The sequence below is a fragment of the Ips typographus genome, unplaced genomic scaffold (assembly GCF_016097725.1).
Source record: "Ips typographus isolate SLU unplaced genomic scaffold, UJ_Ityp_2.0 IpsContig107, whole genome shotgun sequence".
NCBI classification, from domain to species: Eukaryota; Metazoa; Arthropoda; class Insecta; order Coleoptera; family Curculionidae; genus Ips; species Ips typographus.
Genome location: NW_028098533.1, coordinates 18,073 through 30,523, shown reverse-complemented (window position 1 = coordinate 30,523; position 12,451 = coordinate 18,073). Strand labels below are relative to the sequence as shown.

Below are 12,451 nucleotides of genomic sequence, written 5' to 3'. Positions count from 1 at the left end.
ATATTCGCATATTCACATATATCATATTTACATTTTAATGAAGTATTCTATGACTGAAAGTAAATGAAAGTTTAGATAAAAGAAGTATGTTTAAAAACCCATTTTGTACTACGTAGTTAACAAACACATATTCAACCAAATGATAAAAACAAATGTTGATTTAATTTGTTGAATTTTAGTTGCAAATATTTAATTATTTACTTTTAAAGAACTGGGGAATATAGAAGGGGGAACAGCCCTATTTAAACTTTAAAGAAACATTATACAAACTTATTTACTCTGGTTATAGATACAATTCATTTTCAGTTAAAATATTATTTTTATCCTTCGTCATGTTATTGAATAGATAAAACCACTATATAAGAACATCTTGGTATTTTTATAAGTTAAAAATCAACCTATTTTAAGTTTGTACATGAGATAAAACCTGCTGTAAGTTCGACGATCAGACCACCGTATCTAGAGATAATTTTAAAAGTTTTAAATAGGTACGTGGCTGTAATTATTCGTCTACACCAGTAAATCTGTAAGAAACTAACTCATTTAATAAATCATATCTTGAAAATAACCGCTACCACAAAGCGCTTTAGAAACGCATAGTAAAAATTTCAAAGCGTATTTTTATTATGACAAATGAACTGCGGAGTCTGAGGTAGTGTCTCCTTTTGTTACTTGTGGGTTCCTCTTGTCAAATTATCATTCGGCGATGGTTTTAAAGCGCCATCATCAGTATATTCATCTTTTATGAAAGTCGCATTGTTAGGTACCTGTCCTAACTGTCAGTGCAGGTGTAAAATGGTAAAGGTTCACAAAAGAACTCCTAACCACATAGGGTTAATTTGTTAAAACAACAAGGGATTCAATGCTATGTTAATCCCGTTAATCGTCGTTCAAAAGTAGAAAGAAGACAATTTCCTTCTTGTTACTATTATAATAGGGTATAAATTAAACTTAAAAATTTTGAAATTTGAATCACACACATTTACATTTACAATATTTTCCTAATTTTGTTGACCAAGTTAATTGAAAGTTAACATTCTCACAAATCTAAACTTTAGTACATATCGTTAGAATATATTATGAATAATGAAAAAGTATAATCGAGGTCATACTTAGTCTTTAAACAGATCAGACGGATGTCGTATAAGATGGAACCCTCGTCACAAGAATTAAATTAGAAAATAATCGTTTTTCTATGTTTGATGTTGAGTTTTGAGGTGCATTTTAACAAAACCATCGTGACATTTAATTTATTAGGTGTTAATAGTTCTCATACGAAATGTCAAATTTATCGATAAACTTTACTGTAATGGGTTTGTAATACCTACAGTGTAATAATTCTTCACTAGCTTCGTGTAGGGTACCTCTAACTAACGATTCACATTGTAGTATTGGTACTATAATATCACAATAATATTGATTTTAAGGGATACAAAGCACTTTGTGGGAAGCTGGGTGAACCCTGCTGGCAGTCGCTCTTATCTTTTTAACTGTCCAAGTGGTAGAGTGCACTTGAGTTTGGGGTATTACTGAACAAAAATCAAGATGATTGACATCCGGTCGGTATTTTATATAACTTATATAGGTAAAAAAATCGATTTTAACAAAATTAATTACTATTTAAAAAATCTTTTGATCGGTGTGCGGATTTATCGGTATATCATGGCAATTTTTTCAAATAAGTTTTACGCCACTTTGTATAATGCCAGTCTGACACTTTCAGTAGATATTACAGAAAAAAAGTGTTCTCAAACGCAACTCAAAATAAACTTGAGAGATTTGTTGGCTATGGCTAGTTTTGTTTATTTGTCAACCTTTAGTTTGATTAGACGTCAATTTTGTTGAATTAATATAAAAATGTTTATCACAACTTGCAACATCTCGAATCTCGTGAATTTAAAGCTCCGACATAATATGTTTAAAGAATTTTTTCTGTTTATTTTTGCAATTTTCATTGCAGCGATCCGTTATCGTTATGGAAGAATCTAAGAAACAAAATACTAAAAAATTTCATTTTCAGATGTTTAAAAAAACTAATTTTCTATATCTTAGCCATTTAGCTATAAATCCCCTTAATCGAAAGTCAGTCTAAAATTGTGTTTAATTCCTCGATCAAGTTTCGGAGCAAAAAGTAACGATTGCTATTTTCAGAGCCGCATGCCTCTCGTGCGCACTGTAAGCATGGAGCAGCGCTGGCAAGACCTGGCAAATTTATTGAGCCTCCCCAACCCCGGCGAGATCCACCCCTTCGGGGCTCACCACGCCCTCCCCAACTATCCCCACCCTCATGCTCACCCCTCTGCTTACGATACCAGGGGCGTCCTATTGCATAACGCTACGTTGCCTACACCTATGGGAGATTTAAATAGTACGATGCCTTATGGAAATTTAGGTTAGTTCTTATTTACTTTAATTTTATAAGGATTTATTGAAGTTGAATTTAGGTGGAACTATTGGAAATGCCGTAGCCACATCGATGAATCTTACGAACAGCAGTGAACCAATGGGCGAATCAAGCACGGCTCCGCATTACAAATTAGAGCCACCTTCCAATGACATGATGTATTATCAGGTAATTTATTTATTTTTAATTTAAGATTTGTATGTTTATGAATTGAAATCGACATTATCACTCCAAAGTTAGGATATGTATATACAGGGTGTCCCGCGAGGTAAGGGACAAGGTTTCACTACATGTTCTTTAGGTGAATTTGAGTCGAAAATGTCTTATAAAAAGGGTCCCCAAATGCTTCCTTGCCAAGATATGATTTTTTAAAATTTAATAGTGTTATTGTGCCGGAAACTACAATAATTCCGAAATAATAATTTTATTTAACACTGTGAAAAAACCTTTTTACAATAATTGTTCAAAGTGTCCACCTTCATATTGTAAGCATAGTTTAGCCTTTTTAATGATGTGGCTGATACCTTCCCCATTTTTTCCCAACACGGTGGTTATTTTAGGTCGTCAGCGATATTATTAATTTCAGCGATATTACTAAACTCTTCATATGTATCGAAAAGTATTAGTCCATATGCCCACAGTGGAGTAGTGAGTGTGAGAAAAAACAAAACTCGGAGTCGATCTCCATAAAATATTTATTAATTAAGTTGTTATCTGCCTAACATGTTTCGGGTGTATTCAGACACCCATCTTCAGAGGCTTAACTAGATCACTAGTCTGCTGGCTGTCATTCTACAAGGGGGGACAGCTGAACCCAGATGTACTTAAGTGTACTTCTTCATATGTGCTTATTTACTCTACATCACTAAAATCAGAATAAAACGTACTATTTTTTGGGCTAAAAATCCAAACGAAACGTCGTGTGGCAAATTTGAATCATTGGGAAAAAGTGGCAATAAAAAAATGCTTTTAGTTTTGGGATATTTCTTCAAATAAGGTTAGAAATAAATAAAAACAAAAAATATAAATTTTCAGTTTTTTTTCGGATATCTTCGAAAGTACTAGGATAATCGAAATTTTTAAAACTGCATTTGGTTTAATTTTGGCTTTAAATTGCGCAACTTTGCCCCAATTTAAACTTTCTCGTATCTCTCGTAATCCCAATGGTGAGGGTCGAATTTGAATTACCCTGTATATATTTCAGTAAAATTATTTAAAGTCAAACAAATTTGTCACAAAGGCAGACAGCATATTATTGTAATTTCCATTTTATCGGATATGTTAAGGAAGTCAAAACTCTGCACTAGTTAAATTCCAATTAACCTTTACTTCTGATTTGTTACGTGTACAAATAACTGGATCACAAAATCGCAAATAAAAAAAAATAACAAAATAAAGTATAATTGAGAAACTGATAGATAAGGATTAATATACAAAAGTGCTTGTTTTAATTAATTCCATTATTTTACTCAAACCCCTAGACCCTCTTGTGAAGACGATGAAATATATAGCTTTCTTCGTGATTATTCACGCTGAACTCTATCAAACAAATATGTAGAAGTATTTTTGTGAAATGGACCTTTTTGCCGTAATCAAAAACACCTGAATTATATCTTTTACAATTTGTCTTTCACTTACCAATTATGTAAATAAGTTATTTTAATGTGGTTTAAGAATAACTCAGGATCGGAATTTGCTAACAACCAGACTGATGGTTTCTTATCTAATTTGCTTAATGACGAAGATTTGCAGCTGATGGACATGGCCATGAATGAAGGTAAGTCTAGCTATTTTTTCCAAATACTTAAAATAGTAGGTACATATATATTTTTTTAAATGTACTTATAAGTTTTATAACAAAGACAAACTGAGAGACGAGAAAGTGTGAAACACAATGACGTGAAGTTTAACTGTCACAACTGGAAACCAAAATTTGATCTGTCAAATGTCAAAACTGTTGTTTAGCGAGTCACAACACTTGCCATCTACGATACGTCTTTAGTTGAGATTATCGTCTATTCCTTTCGAACAGTATCAGTGAAAAGGGCTTGAAAAGTACAAATAAACCCCGATAATATGGTGAACGGTTTTTTCCCACTTTTATTTTTAGTCTAGCTTTTTTCAATTTTAATTAGTGCTTCAATTGTATTAAATCTTTGAGTTAGTTAACTTCTCAGAACCGCGTTACTTAAGTTTTTTAAACCCGAGAATACAGATATGACCCTGAATTTCTGGCACATAATATCGCTCGCTTCCCAAATATTCGGCAATTTGAAAAAATTTTATAAAAAAGTTTGGTCACTTTTATCCCTAGTTTAATCGGCCTTAACTGGAATTGATCGTAGGACGATGTATCCTGTAAAAACTCGAAATTAGGTCGCTATTTAACGTATGTTTTGTCAGCAGAGCCTAAATAATAGTCTTGAAATAGCCAAGTCATTGTTGAATGTAGATAAAAATAAAACGGCCGAGTCTATTTTGGTTTGATCCAGTCAAACAATTTAGTGCATTGTGTTCGTTTTTCTAACAGGTGGTGTCTATATGCGAAAATTTTGAATCGTCCTTAAATTATATTCGCCGTTTGCTCAATTGATTAGTATTTGTCTGCAAATATAATAGCAGTTAATAATTAGGGTGGACACAGCTTCCTGTGCATATAGTTAATGAAAACCTCGTCGCTAGCTGGTTATCTGCGTTGCTGGCATTGGGAAAAATGAGGGATACTAAAAAAGTGTCTGGCAATTTAAAAAAAATGTGTTACGTGATCAGTGCTGGTGCTGGTTCCTGTTACTCTATGTTTAGTCTATTCGGTTGTAGATATGTTTTACCCATATGTTTTACTACTGTAAGTACGCCATAGTTTTATTCTGAAAACGACGACTTGTTCCCATATAATTTGGTATAATTCTGTTTATCTACAGCAATAAAACAGTTAACATCACTTAGAGTAACCGAGTTGTTACAATGTAACGGATCAATTCTCGAAAATTGATAACAGAGAGTATCAAGAAATAAGGACAACGGGTCAGATACGTTTTGATCAAAACGCAAAATATTCTGTGGCACTGATGTATCCCATTATAAGTTCTAGGAATGCAATGAGAATATTCAGTGTAGTAATATAAACTGCAGTTCATATCTGCTTAAAAAAGTTTTATAAATTTGTAGAATTTACGTTACGCATTTCATACCAAGTAACAATACTACTGATAAGCAAGATAAAGACCCAAATGTTTTTTCTTTTTTATTCTATTTATACTCAAACTATTTAAAAATATTCTAACTAAATTTATTACTTCTTTTATTGCAAATTTGTTACCAATTTTTGTCATAAATCAATATGTAAAGTCAAAAACTGACAGTCATTTTTATCAATATTATTATTATAGTATCTCATACGATGAGTGTTATCAGTTATTAAGTCCAACGTTTTCTTAAGTACTTAAACATGGAAAATTTAGTCTGATTAGGTACCTATATTAAATGAAGCAATTGTAAGGTTTGGATCAATTGTAACTACTTATACAGACGGTTATTTTTTATTTCCGAAACGTCTTGTTTACTAAAACGCACGAAACTTATCTGAGCTACTGAAAATAGCTTAGTCATTGAAATTAAGAAAAATATATATGTTCGTGTGAGATAAACCATTATCCAGTACTGGTGCCTATCAGTGTTAACATTCAAATTAGTTGTTAGTTCGTGTTGCTGACGATCAGTAACGAATTTTTTCTCAGTTATTGCGGTTTTCAGAAAGTCACCTCGGCAACGTCGCTCGCTTGTGACACTTATCTTATTTTTGATAACAGATATTTTAATTTAACTTTATCATAGCACCGGTTTTTTATCTACGTAAATCTTCTTGGCAACTTTTGAAAATGAACGGAAATTCTACTTTGATAAGTTAAACGAGCATATAGTCGCGACCACTTCTCTGTTTCTACTACGTCAAGTTTTCTGTTAAATTTTTGGTACTGGTAGAAAATCGAACGTTGTATCGTCAATTTTAGAAAATAGTGTATTTGCTTATACTTCTTCGGTTTTCTGTGAAAGTTATGCATCCACAAGGGTATAGAAGCAACGAATTGGAATTGTTCTCCCTCTGTTCTTTGTTCCTTTACTTCTTAAAAATCATGTGTTATTGTCGTTGTTGTTGTTGTGGTATTTGTTGTTGTGGATGTAAAATTTGAACTACATAAAATGCCAATGAATCTTTGCGTACGTGACCTCCCAAACAACAAATTTTTCTATACCGAAATACCTTCTGTGGAAACGGATCCTTACGTAGGTTTGTAGTTTTTGTCCCAATATTAAAGAAATACTTATATAATCTATTCAGTTTCCAGTATTGACGTATTCAGTTATGCGATAAGACTATAAAGAACCAAAATTACGTCGGCGAATTTGATACTCGTTTGTGTTACACTACTAGAACATTTTTCAGTAATTGACTAAAAAATGTTTAAATATAGTACGATTTTTAGGACAAATTTACAATTCTGGTCGATAGTTTTTTAAGGATTTTTTACTAACCTATTTAGAATACAACGGTATTGTCTCTTATTTGACGAATGGTTTCATTCATAATATTGTCAGAGTATTAATAATCAATTATTCTAAAAGTAACGTAGTGAGTACAAGCAAGTACAGTTGGTTGGCTCCATGTCTATTCTTTTAATAATAGTAAAATGAAAATCAATTTGAATTTTTAGAAAAACCAGGGGCAGGCTGATTTTGCAGTGACATATAGCACATGGTATGGTACGGTACCTGTTTTAATTAAACTATAGGGTTTTACAAAACGAGGACTTAAATATAGAAAATTATGATATATTGTTGTGTATTCTACAACATAACTTATCCTACATTAAACAACTGATGTGTAATTGTGTCGTACGTCTTTATTGATCGTTTTCTTGAAATATTCAACGGAAATTTAATGTTTTGAATTATGTATTTCAGGGATGTACACAATGCGCATGTTGGAAAGCAACAACACTGTGAGCAACTTGAGTATGAACGCAACACCAGTAGATACCACTACCAGCATTTCCCGCCATGACATGGAACGCTTGGATACATCTAGTGACAGCGCTGTAAGTTCCATGGGTTCTGAAAGAGTACCTTCGCTTTCTGATGGAGAATGGTGCGACGCCGGTTCAGATTCTGGTCACACCACTACTGGGGAGCACTACCCCCAAGATTATCAAAACAAATACCGCCCGTTTGATTATAGTTACTCAAACTTATCTGAAACATCCCGTATGCCTCCTGTTGCCCAGAAAAAACACTTGATGTATGGAAAAAGATTTCACGCTTCGGGTTTTACAGAGTACAGAGACCCCGTTAGCAATTTTCATCAGGAAAATACTACATCGAGAGCTAAAGTACCCGAGGTAAAATATTCCTGTTCTTCTGAGTTTGGACATGTTCCTAGAGTGGACCATATTCAACACAATCACACGTACCATTTGCCCGCTGAAAATTCGGGTGCCATGCAACAACCGGGGTCTAGAGATAAGGGAAAATCGCGAAAGTCCGAAGAAAAACATTTGACTAGAGATGAAAAGAGGGCCAGGGCCTTAAACATTCCCATTTCCGTAGACGACATTATTAATTTACCCATGGACGAGTTCAATGAACGTTTGTCTAAGTACGACCTTAGCGAGGCTCAGCTCAGTTTGATTAGAGACATTAGAAGAAGGGGCAAGAACAAGGTCGCGGCACAGAACTGCCGAAAGCGAAAACTTGATCAGATTTTGAGTTTGGCCGACGAAGTGAAAGAAATGAGGGACAGGAAAATGTCGGTCATAAACGAACACAAATACTCTATGGTAGAACTGAAACGCATGAAAGACAAGTACCAGCAGCTCTACAGACACGTTTTTCAGGTAAGCGCATTTGCTAATGTTTGTTTAGGCTTATTGGGTATTATTAATTACTATCATTATGTTAAGAATTGTTGTGCGTTTTACTTATCAGTAATTTATTTTTGTCTTGAATTATGTATTTCAGGGATGTACACAATGCGCATGTTGGAAAGCAACAACACTGTTAGCAACTTGAGTATGAACGCAACACCAGTAGGTACCACTACCAGCATTTCCCGCCATGACATGGAACGCTTGGATACATCTAGTGACAGCGCTGTAAGTTCCATGGGTTCAGCGCTGTCACTAGATGTATCCAAGCGTTCCATGTCATGGCGGGAAATGCTGGTAGTGGTACCTACTGGTGTTGCGTTCATACTCAAGTTGCTCACAGTGTTGTTGCTTTCCAACATGCGCATTGTGTACATCCCTGAAATACATAATTCAAAACATTAAATTTCCGTTGAATATTTCAAGAAAACGATCAATAAAGACGTACGACACAATTACACATCAGTTGTTTAATGTAGGATAAGTTATGTTGTAGAATACACAACAATATATCATAATTTTCTATATTTAAGTCCTCGTTTTGTAAAACCCTATAGTTTAATTAAAACAGGTACCGTACCATACCATGTGCTATATGTCACTGCAAAATCAGCCTGCCCCTGGTTTTTCTAAAAATTCAAATTGATTTTCATTTTACTATTATTAAAAGAATAGACATGGAGCCAACCAACTGTACTTGCTTGTACTCACTACGTTACTTTTAGAATAATTGATTATTAATACTCTGACAATATTATGAATGAAACCATTCGTCAAATAAGAGACAATACCGTTGTATTCTAAATAGGTTAGTAAAAAAATCCTTAAAAAACTATCGACCAGAATTGTAAATTTGTCCTAAAAATCGTACTATATTTAAACATTTTTTAGTCAATTACTGAAAAATGTTCTAATAGTGTAACACAAACGAGTATCAAATTCGCCGACGTAATTTTGGTTCCTTATAGTCTTATCGCATAACTGAATACGTCAATACTGGAAACTGAATAGATTATATAAGTATGTCTTTAATATTGGGACAAAAACTACAAACCTACGTAAGGATCCGTTTCCACAGAAGGTATTTCGGTATAGAAATTTGTGGTTTGGGAGGTCACGTACGCAAAGATTCATTGGCATTTTATGTAGTTCAAATTTTACATCCACAACAACAAATACCACAACAACAACAACGACAATAACACATGATTTTTAAGAAGTAGAGGAACAAAGAACACAGGTTCTGAAGGAGTACCTTTGCTTTCTGATGGAGAATGGTGCGACGCCAGTTCAGATTCTGGTCACACCACTACTGGGGAGCACTACCCCCAAGATTATCAAAACAAATACCGCCCGTTTGATTATAGTTACTCAAACTTATCTGAATGTATGGAAAAAGATTTCACGCTTCGGGTTTTACAGAGTACAGAGACCCCGTTAGCAATTTTCATCAGGAAAATACTACATCGAGAGCTAAAGTACCCGAGGTAAAATATTCCTGTTCTTCTGAGTTTGGACATGTTCCTAGAGTGGACCATATTCAACACAATCACACGTACCATTTGCCCGCTGAAAATTCGGGTGCCATTCAACGACCGGTGTCTAGAGATAAGGGAAAATCGCGAAAGTCCGAAGAAGAACATTTGACTAGAGATGAAAAGAGGGCCAGGGCCTTAAACATTCCCATTTCCGTAGACGACATCATTAATTTACCCATGGACGAGTTCAATGAACGTTTGTCTAAGTACGACCTTAGCGAGGCTCAGCTCAGTTTGATTAGAGACATTAGAAGAAGGGGCAAGAACAAGGTCGCGGCACAGAACTGCCGAAAGCGAAAACTTGATCAGATTTTGAGTTTGGCCGACGAAGTGAAAGAAATGAGGGACAGGAAAATGTCGGTCATGAACGAACACAAATACTCTATGGTAGAACTGAAACGCATGAAAGACAAGTACCAGCAGCTCTACAGACACGTTTTTCAGGTAAGCGCATTTGCTAATGTTTGTTTAGGCTTATTGGGTATTATTAATTACTATCATTATGTTAAGAATTGTTGTGCGTTTTACTTATCAGTAATTTATTTTTGTTATGCTGTTGTTCAGGTTCATTCAGGTGGGAGGGTTTCTATCAAAATTCAGTTCAAACACGGATAACATGCCCAGACATTTTACAAACTCTTATTCATATCATATCACGTACATTTCAATTGGTTAAAAACAATATTTCTTTATTTTTTTCAGAATTTGCGTAATCCCGACGGCAACCAGTACTCGCCATACCAATACAGTCTCCAAACGGCAGCTGACGGTTCGATGTTAATGGTACCACGATCAAACGCCGCCATGAACACAACAGCAGAACGTAAAGAACCCCCGTCGCAGAATCAAAAAGACTAAATTATTTGTTTTTGTTTATAAATCTCGATCGTTCCAAAACTGAAGATGTTTTGTTTTAAGGTTCTCTCAAACTGACTCTCATTGAATGATTTTGCTCTTCAGGGGGCATCCAGTTTGAGAGAACCTGGATGCTGATGGAAAATTGGCATTTATTTTTTTTTTGTAGCAGTTTTATGTTAAAAATGCAGAATAATATATTTTTATAAAAATAATTCAGGTGATGAAAAATGCCTTTTTCATAAGCATTGTAAATATTAGTTAAGAATATTTTGTGAATGGAGCGATGTGGCTGGCTCTAGTTCTAGGTGCAATAAAGCATGCTAGATTTTACTATTTTTCCACACAAAGTAGAACTATCTGTAACAAAATTCGACATTATAATGCCAGATTTATTTGTTTAGATAATGCTATAACAATTAAAGCTTAACGAGTTTCTACTCGTGGTTTGTACTATATTGATATGCCCGATTAGAGCCCAGCCGGAAGACTCGGCTCGTACCACAAAATGTAGTCGTCCCGAATTCTGCAACCCGCACCGGGTTCATAATTAAATAGTAAACCAATCTCTTAAACTATAATAAATTGCGAAGGCCAAACCCTCCAGAAAGCTGCCCTCATCATTGTGTAACAAATGTAAGTATATATTTATTATTGTGCATGTAAAAGGTATAAAGTGCTACTTTTGGGAATTATGTTTGAAGGTTTTATTCCGATTCACTATGTTGATAAACCAACCATCTTGTCAATTAGTTTTAACTGTTATTTAGTTATTAAATTATATTTTTCTACCAAGTGGTTTGATTCTACCTCTGAAACAAGATCTCGGTAAAAGCTTTTATTAAAGTAATAAACGCACGTCTCGTTTAACTTGTTGGGCCAAAGGGGCTATACAATTTAAACGTGACAATATAACTATTACAATGACAAACAGGCTTAAGAATGCAGTGGTACGCCGGTAGGGCAAGGAGGCACCGTGCGCAATGCAAAAGTGGGACTAGCGGAAAGATATTGTTGTGGTGCTGGTTTCATAGAGGAGACCAATAAGCTGGGAAGGGTATGCGTGACACAGAGCTGAGACGGCTGCGACAGGAAGAATCTCGGAAATGGGAGAGGTACTACTACTCAAATACAGCCATGGGAATTGCAAAGAGACAACAAAGTGAGAAATTACAGTAAACGCAACCGAGAATTTTATCAAGATAGTGATGGATACAGGAAAGAGATGCATGGATGCATAGAGCTTTTCAAGGCAGAAATACTTTTAGTAAACCACTTTACGGTAGGAGACAAAATTCTTATAATAATTCGGTGTATAATGATAATTTGGTAGCAAATTTCAATCATAATGAAAATTGAAAACAGATTTAAATGTATGTTTTCTTGGTGCGGTTACAGCTCATAGAGAGGAAAAAATGGTTGGTAAATAATTTAAACCTAATCCAATAGCAATATGTTAATTATTGTTAATAGGAATAGGGTTTTTTACTTGATGGAATTATGTAGCTTTGGCTAAATAAATAAATATTACAAATTTTTGGATGTGTGAAAATGACACTTCTTGCTTGCCTTGTTTTACATGGACAAATCTCTATAATTAGTCACTAAAGAAATTAGCGCAAATTAACTGCGACCAAATACAAATATTTACCAGGGTTTGATAGGATTTTAAAAAACATTTTACAAATTAACTACTTCTTGTTTAAACCCTTATTGTATAAAATATGTTGTCA

At 34.4% G+C, this 12,451-nt stretch overlaps 1 protein-coding gene across 5 annotated transcripts in view; it reads left to right on the top strand.

Annotated features, from left to right (window-relative positions):
- The window catches only part of LOC145739360 (segmentation protein cap'n'collar-like), a 43,522-nt gene extending 32,014 nt beyond the window's left edge, over positions 1-11,508 (top strand). For 3 of the 5 annotated variants that reach the window (XM_081994805.1, XM_081994808.1, XM_081994807.1), the window contains exons 6-9: positions 2,152-2,392; positions 2,445-2,572; positions 4,079-4,181; positions 7,367-8,852. In XM_081994805.1, coding sequence (XP_081850931.1) covers positions 2,152-2,392; positions 2,445-2,572; positions 4,079-4,181; positions 7,367-8,730 — 1,836 coding nt within the window. In that variant the 3' untranslated portion in view covers positions 8,731-8,852. Of the gene's footprint in view, positions 1-2,151; positions 2,393-2,444; positions 2,573-4,078; positions 4,182-7,366; positions 8,853-9,853; positions 10,308-10,565 lie in introns of those variants that run through there. The other 2 variants (XM_081994809.1, XM_081994806.1) reach the window with 2 other exon arrangements.
- The last annotated feature ends 943 nt before the right edge of the window (positions 11,509-12,451 follow it).